Consider the following 18162-nt stretch of genomic DNA (forward strand, 5'->3'; position numbering starts at 1 on the left):
CCGGTGTCACCGCTTTTGCTTTGGTGAGACTTAGAGCGGCACCGCTGACGTCGGCGCTTGGGTTGCTTCTTGGAGGAATCATCCTCTGCTGTCTCATCGCCATTGCCTTCTTTGGGTGTGTCCACCATGTATATATCATATGATGAGGTGGCTGTCCAGTGCCCTGTGGGTAGTGGTTCCTCTTCGTCTCCCGCATCGTTGTTCATACCATCGATGTCTTCGGAGTCGAAGTCGAGCATGTCGGTTAAGTCGTCGACAGTGGCTACTAAGTGGGTGGTGGGTGGGTGGCAAATTTCTTCGTCATCGGCATCCCAATCCTGCCGGACATAGTTCGGCCAGGACTCTCCTGACAAGGACAGAGACCTTAATGAGTTCAGTATGTCGCCGAAGGGCGAGTGCTGAAAAATATCCGCGGAGGTAAACTCCATGATCGGCACCCAATCGGATTCGATAGGCACGGGCGTAGGCGGTTTGGAGTCCGTGGCCGAGGAGGAATCCGGTAGTTCGGCGTCACGGCTCTCGCGAAGGGTAAGGTCGATACTCGGCTCGATCGCCGATGAGAGTGCGGCCTCCATGGCAGGGTCTATCCATCCACCCATGGATGGCGCAACTGGCTCCAAATTGAGGGTCGGAGCGATTGCCGGCGCGATCTCCAGGACACTGTCCAATGGCAGAGCTAAATCATGCTCATCGTGACCGTGTGGCGCACTAAGCAGGGGATCGAATCCGTTGAAGATCAAGTCTCCGCGGATATCGGCCGTGTAGTCTAAGCTTCCAAACCTGACCTGATGGCCAGGGGCGTAACTCTCGATCTGCTCCAGATGGCCAAGTGAGTTGGCCCGCAGTGCGAAGCTGCCGAATACAAAGATCTGTCCGGGGAGAAAAGTCTCACCCTGGACTGCATCGCTATCAATGATCGAAGGAGCCATTAAGCCTAATGGCGACGACACAACGGAACTCTCAATGAAAGCACCAATGTCGGTGTCAAAACCGGCGGATCTCGGGTAGGTGGTCCCGAACTGTGCGTCTAAGGCGGATGGTAACAGGAGGCAGGGGACACGATGTTTTACCCAGGTTCGGGCCCTCTTGATGGAGGTAAATCCCTACGTCCTGTTTGATTATTCTTGATAATATGGGTAGTACAAGAGTTCATCTACCACGAGATCAGAGAGGCTAAACCCTAGAAGCTAGCCTATGGTATGATTGTATGTTGGTCTACGGACTAAAACCCTCTGGTTTATATAGACACCAAAGAGGGCTAGGGTTACACGAGGTCAGTTACAAAGGAGGAGATATACATATCCGTATTGCCTAGCTTGCCTTCCACGCCAAGTAGAGTCCCATCCGGACGGGATGAAGTCTTCAATCTTGTATCTTCATAGTCCAACAGTCCGGCCAAAGGATATAGTCTGGCTGTCCGGAGACCCCCTAATCCAGGACTCCCTCAATCATGAAAGACAAAAGGAATATCTTTTTGTAAGAGATTAGTCAGAGACCGAGAAATTTTAGAAAAGTCCTTAATGAACCTCCTATAAAAACCGACATGACCAAGGAAACTTCTTATACTTTTAATGTCCTTAGGACACGACATCTTTTCAATAGCATCAACCTTAGCTTTATCAATTTCAATACCTCTTTCAGAAATTTTATGCCCCAAGACAATACCTTCATTAACCATAAAGTGGCACTTCTCCCAATTCAAGACAAGATTAGTTTCTTCACATGTCTGCAAAACTCAATCAAGATTGCTAAACAATCATCAAAAGAAGTTCCGTAAACGGAGAAATCATCCATGAAAACCTCAACGATCTTTTCACGAAAGTCAGATAATATAGCAGTCATACATCTTTGAAAGGTAGCAGGTGCATTACATAAACCAAAAGGCATACATCTATAAGCAAAGGTACCGAAAGGACAAGTAAAAGTTGTCTTTTCTTGATCCTCTTTTAACACGGGTATTTGAGAGAAACCAGAATAACCATCTAGAAAGCAAAAATGTGTATGCTTGGATAATATTTCTAGCATTTGATCAATAAAAGGTAAAGGGTAATGATCCTTTTTAGTAGCTTTATTTAATTTACGGAAATCGATTACCATTCTATAACCTGTAACAATTCTTTGTGGGATCAATTCATCTTTATCATTAGGAACAACAGTAATACCTCCCTTCTTAGGGACACAATGGACAGGACTTACCCACTGACTATCAGCAATGGGATAAATTATACCTGCCTCTAGAAGCTTTAGTATTTCTTTTCTTACCACTTCTTTCATCTTAGGATTTAACCATCGTTGGTGATCAACAACCGGTTTCGCGTCTGTCTCCAATTTTATTTTGTGCTCGCATAGAGTGGGACTAATTCCCTTAAGATCATCAAGAGTATATCCAATAACAGCATGGTGCTTCTTCAGAGTTTTCAATAATTTCTTTTCTTCATGCTCTGAAAGGTTAGCACTAATAATAATAGGATATGTCTCTTTCTCATCAAGATAGGACTATTTGAGAGTATCAGGCAAAGGTTTAAGCTCAAACACGGGATTGCCCTTAGGTGGAGAAGGATCCCCTAGAATTTCAACAGGCAAGTTGTGCTTCAAAATAGGTCCCTATTTAAAGAATACTTCATCTATTTCCCTTCTTTCATTCATAAACATATCATTTTCATGGTCTAGCAAATATTGTTCTAAAGGATCAGCAGGAGGCACGACAATAGAAGCAAGACCAATAATTTCATCTTTACTAGGCAATTCTTTATCATGGGGTTGTCTACAAAATTTAGCAAAATTAAACTCATGAGACATATCACCCAAACCAACAGAAACAATATCCTTATTGCAGACTATCTTAGCATTAACAGTATTCAAGAAGGGTCTACCAAAAATAGTGGGACAAAAGTCATCTTGTGGGGAATCGAGAACAAGAAAATCAGCAGGATATTTAACTTTCCCACACAAGACTTCAACATCTCTAACAATCCCAACTGGTGAAATTGTATCTCTATTGGCAAGCTTAATTGTAACATCAATTTCTTCTATCTCAGCAAGTGCAATATCATGCATAATTTCTTTCTATAAGGAATGAGGTATTGCACTTGTACTAGCACCCATATCACATAAGCCATGATAGCAATGATCTCCTATTTTAACAGAAATAATAGGCATGCCTACACCAGGTCTATGTTTATTTTTCGTATCAGGTCTAGCAATTCTAGTAGATTCATTGCAGAAGTAAATAACATGCCCATCAATATTATCGTCCAAAAGATCTTTAACCATAACAACACTAGGTTCAACTTTAATTTGCTCATAGGGTTTAGGTGTCTTAATATTACTTTTTTAACCATAGTCGAAGCTTTAGCATGATCCTTTATTCTAATAGGGAAAGGTGGTTTCTCAATATAAGCAGTCGGATCAACAGGATCATTATAAATGATAGTCTTTTCTTCAACTTTAATAGGTGCAACTACCTTTTCTTCAATGGGAGGATTACATTTAAACCACTTCTCCTTAGGGAGATCAACATGAGTAGCAAAAGGTTCACAGAAAGAAACTACTATCTCAGAGTTAAGTCCATATTTAGTGCTAAATTCACGAAAAGCGTCGGTATCCATAAAAGATTTAACACAATCAAACTTAGGTGTTATACCTGACTCCTTACCTTCGTCGAGGTCCCAATCTTCAGAGTTGCATTTAATTCTTTCCAATAAATCCCATTTGAATTCAATAGTATTCATCATAAAAGATCCAGTACAAGAAGTATCGAGCATGGAGCGATTACTGAGAGAAAGCCGAGCATAAATTTTTTGAATAATCATTTATTTTGAGAGCTCATGATTGGGGCATGAATATAACAATGACTTAAGCCTCCCCCAATCTTGATCGATGCTTTCTCCTTCGCGAGGCCAAAAATTATATATATAATCACGAGATGCATAGGATAAAACTTCTAATGAAATTCCAATTTCAATCGTTGGTAGTTCCATGATCCAATATCATCACATAGCTTAAGCCATGTTAATGCATCTCCCTTAAAAGATAAAGGGAAGACTTTCTTCTTTATAACATCCTTGGGCATACCCGCAAGCTTAAATAATCCACAAACTCCATCCACATAGATTAGGTGCAAATCGGGATGTAATGTTCTATCATGTGTGAAAGGATTAGCTAGCAGTTTCTCTATCATAACCGAAGGGATTTCAAAGTAAAAAATTTCAGTAGGTTCAGTAGGTTGAGGAGCAACTCTTTTCTCTACTGGTCGGGTGAAGATACCCTGAACAAGCCCCTCAAAGGATTATGTTCCATAGTAACAAGTGACAGTAAATTTCAGCACAGTATATAAATTTTTCCTTACCAAATTCCACCTACCAAAGGCGCTTCACTCTCCGGCAACGGCGCCAAAAAAGAGTCTTGATGACCCACAAGTGTAGGGGTTCTATCGTAGCCTTTTCGATAAGTAAGAGTGTCGAACCCAACGAGGAGCAGAAGGAAATGATAAGCAGTTTTCAGTAAGGTATTCTCTGCAAGTACTGAAATTATCGGTAACAGATAGTTTTGTGATAAGGTAATTTGTAACGAGTAACAATTAATGCAAGTAAATAAGGTGCAACAAGATGGCCCAATCCTTTTTGTAGCAAAGGACAAGCCTAGACAAACTCTTATATAAAGGAAAACGCTCCCGAGGACACATGGGAATTATCGTCAAACTAGTTTTCATCACATTCATATGATTCGCGTTCGGTACTTTGATAATTTGACATGTGGGTGGCCCGGTGCTTGGGTATTGCCCTTACTTGGACAAGCATCCCACTTATGATTAACCCCTATTGCAAGCATCCGCAACTACAACAGAAGTATTAAGGTAAACCTAACCATAGCATGAAACATATGGATCCAAATCAGCCCCTTACGAAGCAACGTGTAAACTAGGGTTTAAGCTTCTGTCACTCTAGCAACCCATCATCTACTTATTACTTCCTAATGCCTCCCTCTGGGCCCAAACAATGGCGAAGTGTCATGTAGTTGACGTTCATATGACACCACTAGAGGGATGACAACATACATCTCATCAAAATATCGAACGAATACCAAATTCACATGACTACTTATAGCAAGACTTCTCCCATGTCCTCAGGAACAAACATAACTACTCACAAAGCATATTCATGTTCATAATCAGAGGGGTATTAATATGCATAATGGATCTGAATATATGATCTTCCACCAAGTAAACCAACTAGCATCAACTACAAGGAGTAATCAACACTACTAGCAACCCACAGGTACCAATCTGAGGTTTGGATACAAAGATTGGATACAAGAGATGAACTAGGGTTTGAGATGAGATGGTACTGGTGAAGATGTTGATGGAGATTGACCCCCCCCCCAATGAGGGATCGTTGGTGATGACGATGCTGATGATTTCCCCCTCCCGGAGGGAAGTTTCCCCGCCAGAACAGCTTCGCCGGAGCCCTAGATTGGTTCCGCCAAGGTTCCGCCTCGTGGCGGCGGAGTTTCATCCCGTGAGCTTGCTTATGATTTTTCCTCGACAAAAGACTCCATATAGCCAAAGATGGGCATCAGAGGGCCACCAGGGGGCCCACGAGGCAGGGGGCGCGCCCAGGGGGGTAGGGCGCGCCTCCCACCCTCGTGGACGATGGTTGGCCCCCCTCTGGTACTTCTTTCGCCCAATATTTCTTATATATTTTGAAAATAATTCCCGTGGAGTTTCAGGACTTTTGGAGATGTGCAGAATATGTCTCTAATATTTGCTCCTTTTCCAGCCCAGAATTCCAGCTGCCGAATTTATCCCTCTTCATGTAAACCTTGTAAAATAAGAGAGAAAAGGCATAAGTATTGTGATATAATGTGTAAGAACAGCCCATAATGCAATAAATATTGATGTAGAAGCATGATGCAAAATGGACGTATCACCATGCGGGAGGAGTTCTTTGTCCTTCAGTGCACCGAGACGTGGTCACTTGTGCTCGTCCTCCCGGGACCAACATTGTCAGTTGTAAGTGGATTTTTTAGCTTAAGGAATTGTCCGATGGCTCTCTTGATAAGTACAAAGCATGTCTAGTTGCTCATGGGTTTACTCAGCAATATGGTGTTGATTATGTTGCCACTTTTAGTCTGGTTGTTAAGCCGGCCACTGTTCGTCTTGTGTTGTCGCTCTTTTTTCAGGGTTGTTGTTTTGCATCAGATTGATGTCAACAATGTGTTTCTTGATGGTCTCCTTAAAGAGGATGTGTACATGCAACAGCCCCAAGGTTTTGTGGATCCTCAGTATCCCCGTAAAGATTCAGGAGTCTATTTATGGACTCAAACGGTTTCCCGGGCTTGGTACTCTCATCTAAGTGATCGAATGCATCAGCGTGGGTTTCACTCATCCAAGGCTGACACCTCCCTCTTCATTTTTTGGCAAGGAGCTTTGGTCATTTACATGTTGATGATATTTTCATTGCTAGCTCTTGCTCTCATGCAGTTGATCGTTTGCTTTGCACTTTGTCTAGGTCCTTTCCCATCAAAGACCTAGGGCGTATTTCTTACTTCCTTGTGATTGGAGCCACTTACAATTCAGGTGGAATTGTGCCCAGCGGAAGTATGCCTATGATCTTCTTCATCATGCTCATATGGATAATTGCTAGGAGGTTTCTACTCCCATGTGAGTCACCGATAAGTTGACAGCAAATCTTGGTACTCCCCTCATTGATGATGATGCCTTGAGCTATCTTAGCATAGTTGGAGGATTGTAGTACCTTACTCTTACTTGCCTTGATATTTTGTTTGCTATCAACAAGGTCTGCCAATATTTGGCCAAACCCTCTAATGTGGACTGGGAAGCAACCAAGCGTATACCCAAGTATATTAAGTGTACTCTGACTTCTGGACTCTCCATTCGTCGGTCTAGCTCCACACTTCTTAGTGTATTTACTGATATTGAGTGGGCAGGGTTCGTTGATGACAAAGGCTCTATAGGTGGTTTTGTGGTTTTCCTTGGCCCTAACCTGATTTCATGGAGTGCTCGAAAACAACCCACGGTTTCACGGTCTAGTACCGAAGCAAAGTGCAAGGCACTTGCAAATGGCATAGCTAAAGTTAATTAGGTGCAATTCGTGCTTAAAGAACTAGGGGTATTTCTGCCACGGCCACTAGTTTTATGGTGTGACAATTTGGGTGCTACCTATCTGAGTGCAAATCCAGTTTTTCATGCAAGGAAAAAACACACTAAGGTGGATTTTCACTTTGTGATAGAATGGGTGGCACAAGGAAAATTGGATATCCGGTTTGTGTCCTCTGGTGATCAAGTGGCGAATGCATTCACTAAACCGGCTACTAAGTTCGTGTTGGAGAAATTATGATTCAATCTCAACCTTCTGGCCGGTTGAGATTGAAGGGGAATGTTAATGTATATACATCAATATGTAATCCTTATAATTATATTTGACATATTAGCTAGGATAGTTTCCTTGTAAAACTGATCTTGTAATTTCTTGTATCTGGCAATCAAGATTGCCCTATTATTAATACTATGCAAGTTCGTAGCTATTGGCACAACAAAACCATTCCATCTTTTCTAAGTATGCTCATTAGTTGGAGTGTTTGGAGTGAAAGGAACACCCGACTCTTCGGACACGAGAGCACCCCGCTGCCAATCTTACTTAATAGCATCAAATGTGGGGCAAAGCTTTGGGTATCCACGGGGGCACAGAAGTTGGGCATAATTATACCAGCAGAGTGATGGTCTTTGTGTAATTTGGATCTGGTATAACAAACTCTATTATTTTATTAATTAATGGACGAGGCAAAATACGTTTTTTTTAAGGCTTCCTACATTTTATCCGGGTCATGCATGCTTTTTACACTATGGAGCCGACTGCAATATTGTCGCATTTTCTCTCTAAACAAAGTTTACTTATTTGCAGAAGTTTGGCTTTGAACCAGATAGTCAAATTGTAGCCTCCATTATCCTCTTTCCTTTCAAATCTGAACACTCTCGGATTCCTTCAAAATAAGACACCTACTACTTACCCACTCACACTTCAACACTCGTTCATTGCTTCCCCCGCCTTCACATAAAAATTGTCCTCTCTTGGAGCACGAGTTCTTGTTCAGCCATGGTACTTCTCTCTTTACTCCAATCCTTAATGTGCATATCAAGATAGTCGACTGAAAACCTCCATCCTTCAATATGTGTTGAATCTGACAGGCCTAGCTCCCCGCCACCACCATAGCTAGTAAAATGTGTCCATTGACAAGAAAAATACACATAAATCATATATGAGCAAATCAACATCGTTTTCAATCTTTTTCTACGCCTATGAGATAAAAAAACGTTGAGGGCCCGTTTGGTAGCAAAGTATTACAAAAAACAAAATATCAAAAACTGCAGTAATTTTACCTATAGGTATGAGATAACATGGTTTTATCATAACAGAGTAATTTTGAAGTATTCATAATACATAGAACATGTTTGGTTGTTGCTGCAAAACACTGTATTACCTAGCCGTTAGCAGTGCAAATGCATGCAGCTGGCCGGCCGTTTGAATAGTATTTCTGTTGAGCTATTGTAGCTAGCTAGCTGGATATTCCTTACTCGTGCATAACAACCCAATGGCTAGCTTGTGTATACAAAGAAGACCACCCATGGCAGCGCGTCTCCTGTGACTCACCTGCTGGTGAAGCTACACCTAGACGGAGCGGCTTGCCCTTCTTCGAGCCACCATTGAGGCGCAGCGGAGCTACGCGTTCAGGCGGCGACCCACCGCGTGCCGTTGTTGGCCAGTCATCTGCGTCACTGTTGAGGGGCACGAAGAGCTGCGTGAGAACTTGAATCGCGTGGCCACGGTCGGCGCATTCAATTGATACTTGCATCGTCTCTGTCCTCTGTAAGTCCTCCTAATTGCTCCATCAATGTGGGGGAATTTTTTGAAGCGTAAACACCGAGAAGATGATGAGTTAGCCATCATCAAAGCCGTATACACAGGCGAGAGAGGTTCAACCAATCGCCAACGTATTCACACTTCCATCCTCTTACGGGACATAAGTACGTGAGAGAAGTTTTGGAGGGTCATGAATTGAGATGTAAAAGAAATTTTCGAATGGAAAAATATGTATTCCATAATTTGGTCAAGTGCTTCCAAGAGAGACAACTTCTACAAGATGAGAGGCTTGTTTCCGTGGAAGAGCAAGTAGCAATATTCTTATATACCCTTTCGGCAAATGCAAGCAACCGTACTCTGCAAGGGCAATTTCAACATAGTGGTCAAACCATAAGTATATATTTCAATAAAGTGCTACAAAGTATTATGTTACTATCTGGACAGCTCATACAGTTGCCACCAATAAATGTCCCTCAAAAGGTTTCAAGCAACCCTAAATTTGTGCCGTACTTTCAGGTACGCATCTTGTAGTTCTTACATATCATTTGTAAATATTGTTACATATTTGTCATCAGTATTTTCTGTCTTTATGAAGGATTGTATCGGAGCAATTGATGGGACGCATGTCCCGATTAGCATATCTCCGAGACTACAAGACCCATATCACAATAGAAAAGGAAAATAGACAAGGACCCTACTCGAAATCAACAAATATCATAGTTATCATAAATATCTGGTTAAAACAAATCAACTTCAGTAAATCCTAATATCTCGTGCATGACGCCACACCATGGATTACATTGACAGAACAAAATACTATATCCTAATGTATGCAAGCTTGTAGGCTGTCGTGGAGCTAGGCAAAAATCTGTAGTGAGCAACTACTAATGATAGAACAAAATTGTTATGGGTGGGCCGAAACCAGGCTAGCTACAAAATGCATGCTACAAATTAATGAACTGTCACCTCTAGCCCCTACCCTCTGCTAAAAGTACCAGGTGTGGTTTGTCTTTTTTGAGAATCAAGTTCGAATAGGTATACTGGAATCTGAATTGTCTGAATGAAAAACAGTAAAATCGCTATGGTATGACTGTTGTGCATTTCAACAGCGAGATTGGGGTTCTACTGCTTGTCTTAGACAGTCTATTTACACTTCCACAGCCTGATTGGCTGTCAAAATTTGTAAGCTGGTAACCAAGCATCAACTTAGATAACCAAAGCCTCTGTAACATACATATTTCTGAAATCGCAGCCTGATATAAGCCGACCAAGCAGCAGCTTGGCTGTCTACTTTCTTTTGGCTTCAGATATAAGCCGACCTAGATAGCCAATGCTTCTGTAACACGCATATTTCTGAAAATCGCAGCGATGCAGACTGTCTTCCGCCATATTTCGGGCTACTACATAAAGCTATCACCAAGCTAAGATCATCTAGGTTGCATCTAGCCTTAAGCCACTAAATCTTGCTTCTCAATCTATCCAAGGAGAATCTACTCTGCCCCTCAATCGGGGACGACCTTCTCGTCAGCAAGGCCGGACGACATCGAGGAGATTGTGCGTCGCGGCGCCGTCCACATATACCAGCGGCATGCACAGTGGAGAACGGCACGGCCGTGCAGAGGAAGGAGCCGGCGGTTGGCGGGGAGAAGCGGGAAGGAGCGATGGGGGAGGATGGAGGGCAGAGTAATCACCTTTGGTCTCTCCATCGCCATCTCTTTGTTTCCCCATGGCCGCCGATGGAAGACGGCAGGGTGGCGGCGGCGGCGGTGTGAGAACGAGCCAGAGCGAGGAGCGGGGAAGGATAACGAGGGGACTCCCTTCTTTTCGCCGCTCTGCTTTTTTAAAATAGGTCGGGGGTTCTTTTTATTAAACAGAGGAAAAACTACAGTTTGCCAAATACTACAATATTAAAACAACAATTATTAGGGGCAAACAAACAGCTCGTTGTAAATAAAACTATGGTAATCTCAAAAACTACAGTATTCTCAAAATGCTTAGAAAATACTTCGCTACCAAACGGGGCTGAGTTATTTTGTCTTAAGATAATTAGAAGCTTTGGTTGGGCCACTAGGTTATGAATCGAATTACAGTGCAACCATCATGGCATACATGTACTTGTACTCATACAACAAATCTTACTTGTTCGTAGTAAGTTGTCCTCATAAGATATTTTCCAAGTAAGGGAGTGACTCTTATGCAAGCGCCTTCAAAAAAACTGGTTAAGTCAAATTGACTGCAGACATTGGATAGAAACCCAACATCTAAATCAAACAGTTGCACCACCTTCTCCGCCTTCCTTCTCTTGAGACCCATCCAGCTCGATCCTAGCCTAACCGCCTACCATCGCCGCTTGCACAGCAGCACTACCATGCCCGCCTCGCCCTTCCATGGTAGCCTTCTTCGCCAATCCCCCTCCACTCATCCTCTAAACCTAACTGATTTTCGACGATAGTGGACCCCCTCCCCTCTCCTCGTGCATGTCAATCTTGAACTCTTCTCCCCCGTTGACTTTGTTGTCACATCGTTCCTGGCCCAGCTCGCCGTGGCGCCCCCATCTTACCCTCGGGACTACGTGGAAAAGGTGTTGATGGCAGAAAAAGAAACGCTAAAGACATCTCCAATGCTATCCCCTAAGACAGACATAGTATTTGTCCGAGAGTGATACGGGAGCTGCCATCCACGCTTGTCCCAACCCCGTACAATACAAACAAATTAGGACACAATCATGCAAACACGATGGAATTCATGCAAAAGGACATAAAGTTTGATCTGATTTATAAAATCAGAAGATATTTTGTATGTTGAACAAAAAATGTAAAAAAAAAGTGTAAACTAATTTGCCGCGGACGGTGCCCTCGTATGCCCGTCCGGGATGGCCAGTGGCACCTCATTCGCCATCCATGTCATCGTCGTCGTTGTCATCGGAGTGATCCACCCCACGGCGAAAGGGCACAGGGAGGCGATAGGCCTGGTCGGCCGCCGCTTGGCGCTTGCAAAGGAGCCGCTTGGCTTCCTCCTGTGTCGTGCAGAGGGCCACCTTGGCCAACGCCGACCGTGACCGAAGAGCCTTGCCCTTGCCCCTGCCGGTGGCGGCGGAGGTGTCGTTGAGCGACCAATCCTCCCTGATCTTGGCGAGCTCCTCGACGAGGTGGCGAAGTCGCCACATGGACGCCTCCATGGCGGTCATCGACCCATCACGGGTACAGGCCTACCAGCGCGGCGACGGACTTCGTTAATGCTGCTCGGGCTTGCCGGTCGCGGGCGCAAGCCTGCCCGTTCATCCGACCTCGTTGCTCTAACCGACACCAACATTGTGGAGTCACGTCCGCTCTGAACTGATCAGTATGAATGTGCGGTAACCGCTTTACACGAAGAGGGTTTCTGAGGCTAAGAGGTTTTTGGGTGAGACATGACAATGAGGCGCATACGTGACGGACTGCCGGACTCCCACAGACATCGTCTAGTTTACGCCTGTACCATCTGGTGAGAGCGAGTCAAATAGGCGGCCACCTACAAGCAAACAGCGAATTACTATCCGTTGCGTGCATCTTACAGTTCACGTGCCTAATCTCCTGAATACTTTAGCGCTCATGGAAAATGTGCTAATCACTCAGCAACAAATAAACAAACCCAACCATTCCATCGGTCGCACGTCGTCACGTGATTAACCTGCATGGAGGTTCCCAAAAGGAAACTCACGGAACGAGAGCCTTGTGGCGGATGGCAGGCAACATGGAATCATTTCCCTTCGTTCGGACCAACGCAGCTGGTGGCCAGTGGCCTTCTCCGCTACCTTGTTTCCACAAATCAACGGCACCCGGCTCTTAGATTGTTCCTCCCGATCACGTCACGTCACACATGATAAAAGTTCACAGCGAATTATGGGAGAATTCTTGGCTTCAAAGCAACCGGAAATGCTTTCTTGGCACTGACACGGAAACAATGATATCAATCGGATCGACATTTTCACATTTCATTTTGAGGCATGGCCGTGAACCTGAGTTGTGAATACATTTTACATTCTCGTGACTAAACTAACGCAAGCTGCTGCTAAAATAACTTGAAAAGATGCGCATGCACATGGCAAAAAATATTTACAGTTCATCATTCCACCCACGGCACGGCAGGAAAAAGTTGGGCTGCCTCCATCTTGGTCAAGGCAAATCACCGGACGGCGGAGGCCACGGTGTGCGCCCAGAGGCGGAGGTTCTCCTTGAGGTCGGCCCCGTCGGCGGCGGCTGGGATCCTGAAGTTGCTCAGCACCCTCCTCACCTCCGCCTCCTCGTCCTCCCACGCCTCGGACAAGTAGGGCCTCCTCGGCGCCGCGTCGGAGGCCGCCGCGGCCGCCCTGTTTCTGCAGGCTTCCTCCTCCGCCTCCGCCTCCGCCGCCGCCGCCTTGGCTCTTCTGGCCTCTTCGTCCGCCCGCAGCCGCCGGAGCCCCGGCACGATGGACGCGAGCTCGGCGTCGACGTCGGTCTCGGAGAAGGTGAAGCCGAGGTCCTGCAGGCCCTTGACCTCCTCGAACTCCAGCTCCGACAGGCTCCGCCCGCGGCGGCTCCTGCGCCTCCTCCCGCCGGGCCGCCGCGCCTCCGGCCTCCGGCGCTCCGGCAGCGGCTCCGGCGCCGCCAGGCCGTCCTTCCCGGACAGGATGGTCTCGAGCCTCGCGCGGTGGCCGTTGGGGATCTTGAGCGGCTCCAGCTGGCCGTGGAACGCGGCGGCCTTGGCCTCGTCGCTCCGCGTCCGGCGGTGCCGCTGCAGCCCCGACGGGGCCCGCTGCAGCTCGCTCTTGCTCTCCTCCGCCGGCGGCTGCTCCGGCTGCTCCCGCTCAGGCGCCGGCGCCGGCGTCAGAGGCGCGGGAGGGGAGTAGGAGCTGAGCACGAGGCGGTGGAACCAGCAGGCGTCGTAGAGCGCGATGGCCTCCTCCGCCGCCACGGCTAGGTGCGGCCGAGGCTGCCGCTCCATTTGGGGGGAGAGAGGGGCGCGCGCTGGGTCTCGCGGCGGGGGTTGGTTGTGGTGGCGTTGGCGCGGCGGCGGGCGAGGTTTTATATACAGCGGAGCGCGGTCTAGCGACTGGCCCAGCCTAGCGCGTCGGGCGTGTCGGGTGGTGTTGCTTTGCTATCACACGGTAACGCTGCACGCGGGCGTAGAAGTTTCTGAGACTGCTTGGCCGTCACGTATTTTGTACTGTACGAGTATGTGCTCATGATCTCAGTTGATGTTTGTCGGAAATTCTCAGCGGCATTTTGTACGAGTACGTTAGAGCAATTCTAATGTGGCGATCCATTTCGTTCGCTCACGTTCGTTTGGATCGGCGTGGACAAAAGTGGCGGTCCAACGCGCCGATTCAAATGGACGCGCGTCCGTTTTTTATCCGCGGGCGACTCATTCCAGACCCATTTTTGAGCCGGATTTGCGTTGACGCGGACACGACACGGACGCGCGCGCGCCTACTCCTCTTCTCGGGCCCGCCTGTCGGTGCCAGCCACAACCATTTCCCCTCATTTTTTCAAAAACACTCCCGCCAGCGCGCGCTCCCCGCCCCCAAACTAGCGATGGAGGACGCCATCGACCTCGACCTCGACCCCGCCGCCGGCCTCGCCTCCCTCGCCTCGTCCGGCGCCGTCGCCCCCTCCGGGAAAGGCAAGCCTCGTGCCCCGCGCAAGACCGCCGCGGCGACCAAGCCGAAGAAGGCGCTGACGCCCGAACAGCGGGCAAGGGAGTCGGCCAAGAGGAAGGGCCGGAGGCACGCCGCGGACGCGAGGGATGAGGCCGCTGCGCAGGCCGCCGCCGCCGCCGCGCGGCAGGAGTTCACCAACGCCTGCGTCGCCGCTGTAACGAGGGAAGCGCTTTACATGCTTGGGGTAAACCCTAGCCAGCACCACCTCGTCCAAGCCGCCGTCGCCGCGGCTAGCACCGGCTCGTCGGCATTTCCTCGGATGGTGATGCCCGACTCACCCCGCGCATCGGCTTGCAACCCGGTCCCCGGCTTCCACGTCTACCCGCAGGCCTCCCGCCTCTCCGGGGAGTGCTCACCCGACGTGAGCATGGCCGCCCCTTCCACACCCGCGCCCGCGCCCATCGACCTTAACGCCGCCCCGATGGTCGGTGGCTCGTCGTCCGGCGGCTCGAGGAAACGCGGGCATGACCACGGGAGCCGCAGTGGCGTGGTCGAACTCCAAGTCCCACCATTTTTTGCGTGCTGGCATGTGTGCCGGCCGGTTGGCGAACGAGTTGGGTCAGCATGAGACATGGCCGCTGGCATGACCGGCCGCGGGCTTTTTTTAATTCAAAAATTGAATGCGGACATGAAATGGGTCGGCGCGTTGGGCGCATTGCCGACCCAAATGCAAAACTGGGCCGACACCGGACGGGCGGCCGATCCAAACAAACAAAAAACGAATAAATGCGCCGTTCGTTTGGGTCGCTCCATTGAAGTTGTTCTTATGTATCATTCGGTGCAGATAATGCAGTTGCTATTTATGCAATCAATTTCCCCTCCACGTATAAGAGGACACATTACATTAGGCCACTCCCTAACAATGGACAGCACGGCCGATATGTTGTCAGTGGGGCTTCGTCTCGGCTTCTAGTGAGGTCCCTCCTATAGGACCTTGTTTCCCGAAAAGTGGCTGTAGAGGCCGAGCTTCATTGAGCTTTATATAATTTTTTTAGCCAAAATACCTCTTTCATAACTCAAAAAAAATCTGAAAAAACGTTTTCATGTAGACATATATTTCTGGTATACATGTATAAATTTTCATAAACATATACTCCCTCCATTCGAAAATACTCGTCATGAAAATGGATAAAAATGAATGTATCTAGAACTAAAATACATCTAGATACATCCCCTTTTATTCATATTGATGACAAGTATTTCTGGACGGAGTATATTCATATGTGATGTATACAAAAAAAGACAAATACACAGATTGAAATAGGCTTTTTCTTTGTTGTATTTATGTCAAATATTTGTTTTTTTGTGTAGCATGCAAATAATCAAATTCATTGATGAAAATTTATACATACTTAAAGAGTACACATATGTATTTGGAGAAGAAAAATTGGCATTTTTTGAAACTCTTAATTATTATTATTTTTGCAAAACGAGCTCCGCGGAACGCCTCTCTCATGTCCGGATAAAAGACCGTGGCATGGTGCACTCAGATAAAAGAAGAGCAGTTGGGGCATTCATGGCATGGTGCATTCGTGGCATTTTTACGATGGGCAGACGGGAGCTCGAGGCCAAGGCATTCATGTCGTCTAGCAGATATTGAGGTGACTTGGCTGAGGACCACGGGGCAGAAGGGGGGTTGCTGTCTTGCTGACTCGTCCATGTTTCCTGCGATCGCACGGTACGACACAGGCCCCAGCTGCACATTGAGTATAACTAACAGTTGGACCATTCTTGTCATCTGAAATCGACCCGTCCGAACCGGAGTAGATGCAGATCCATCGGAACATGCATGGCCTGCATATAGTTCGCGTACTACGTGCTTTTGGGATGTGCGTGAAAATAACGAGGCCTCCTATCAGGAATTGACGAACCATCAGCTGAGCTTCCGGGGCCGAAGTCTAAGGGGAGGTCGAGTGCTCTCAATGAAAGATATGCAAGCTTTGCGTATTCGTAAAAAAATAATGCTTCTCCTCACCTCATTTGTATCTTAATGAATGCCGTCTAGGCGGACGTCCAAAGTGCAGGGCAATTAAGGAGCAAAGAGAATTGTCGCGAAAAAAGAGAGCAAATAGAAGAAAGTCGTGTCGTGTTTTCGGTACGGCTCTTGCCTACAGGCCCGAAGCAAATTAATCGTCTCTACCGCCTCCACTGAATCATTGATCAAGTCTGCTGTAGTCAGAGCCGTGAAGCCCTCGTGGTACCTAGAGCCACACATTTCTTCCATATGGTGGGGTGTTTTTACATGTGTTTTGCATCGTAGAAAACAATGGGTCATCATGTTGGTTTCAATTGTTTTTCGATCCATTTTGATCATATATTTTGAAGTATAAATTACCAGCAATGTTAGCCACCAAGACTTCAGTCATAGTGAAGAGCAATTATCAGGAGCTTTTGGATCTTTTCTCTAGAAATACAAGAAAAATCAAAGAAGAAACACGAAACGACCAAGAAAAAGGCATGCAGGGCTAGTGCAGACAGTGCCACCAGGTCATGTGGGCCCATGGGAGATGTCTCGGTAACTCCTTTTCACGGCAATATAACTAGTCCGAGGACACCTAGTTTTGGTGGCAGTGTTCGGGGCACAACCAGCTCTTTCTCTCTTGGCAAGAACTGCAATCCATCACCTCGTTCGATTTTCCCCAGGAATTCATCGCAATCTCCATTAATTGCAGCTGGTCATCGAGGAGAGCATCATCATCTCCATCTTCAACATCTTGATTGTTCTCCTCTTTCGTGGAATCTCATGCATCGAAGTTATGTATAAATGTAAATTAACACACGCTTCGTCACACCGTTCTTTACTCATGGGAATAAGTCTTTTTTTCACTAGCAAGATATTGTGGCCAGTTGTTTCATTTTAGTCCTATCTTCGTTGGCTAGGTTTTAATCATGTTCTAGTGTTTTTCTTGTTCATGTATCAGGATGGGTGCAGCTGGAGATGGTATTTCTTCTAAAAAGAGAGTGACGTTATTAAATCAAAAAAAAAGATTTGAGTTTTTAAAAATGTTGCAAACTAAGAACGCCATCATTTCTTAAATAAAAAATCAGTAGTTTAAAAAAGTTCATGGATTTTAATTTTTTTACAAAACTGAAATAAAGTTTGCAAATTTTAAAATATTCACAAACTTTAAAATATTCACGAATTAAAATTGCTCATGAATTTTAAAATATTCAAGATTTTTAAAATTGTACGCATTGTTTTAAATGCTCATGGATTAAAATGGAAAAAGAAAAGAAAAAGAGAAATAAAAATTAAAACTTCAACCGATGGCACACATCCGTATAGGCAGGGCTAGCGATCCCATAGCCCTGGGGTGTAACTTTTTTTGAGCATCAGTACAAACACAAGCGCTCATATACACGCGCATACACTCATCCCTATGAGCGCACACACGCAGGCATATCATCTTGAGATTTACGAAGTTGCGTCTCCTCCCACTGAAAGCGCATCGCCGGAAATCCTGAAATAAATTCAGAAATAATGCGAGCACCAGGATTTGAACCCTGGTAGGTTGGGGATACCACTGTTCACCTAACCAACTCAACCACAGGTTGATTCGCGCCCTGGGGCGTAACTGAAGGCTCCAAATCTAGAGAGCTTAGTGT

General features: G+C 46.3%; 1 protein-coding gene and 1 long non-coding RNA gene across 2 annotated transcripts; both read right to left on the reverse strand.

Annotated features, from left to right (window-relative positions):
• Positions 1 to 8420: 8420 nt before the first annotated feature.
• Positions 8421 to 10706, reverse strand: LOC123151656 (uncharacterized). Its single transcript, XR_006475752.1, has 2 exons — positions 10571 to 10706; positions 8421 to 9236 (listed from the first exon to the last, which is right to left on the reverse strand). It is a non-coding gene; the product is annotated as an uncharacterized lncRNA (long non-coding RNA).
• Positions 10707 to 12822: 2116 nt separating this feature from the next.
• On the reverse strand, positions 12823 to 13907 carry LOC123151657 (translation initiation factor IF-2). Its single transcript, XM_044571334.1, has one exon. It carries the CDS (start codon positions 13839 to 13841, stop codon positions 13044 to 13046), a length of 798 nt encoding a protein of 265 aa, XP_044427269.1. The 5' UTR covers positions 13842 to 13907; the 3' UTR covers positions 12823 to 13043.
• Positions 13908 to 18162: the final 4255 nt, after the last annotated feature.

Source organism: Triticum aestivum, chromosome 7A (assembly GCF_018294505.1).
Source record: "Triticum aestivum cultivar Chinese Spring chromosome 7A, IWGSC CS RefSeq v2.1, whole genome shotgun sequence".
Classification (NCBI taxonomy): Eukaryota; Viridiplantae; Streptophyta; class Magnoliopsida; order Poales; family Poaceae; genus Triticum; species Triticum aestivum.

Excerpts from the sequence above, each read along its gene's own strand:
- LOC123151657 (XM_044571334.1), bottom strand. The coding sequence starts at position 13,841 with ATGGAGCGGCAGCCTCGGCCGCACCTAGCCGTGGCGGCGGAGGAGGCC.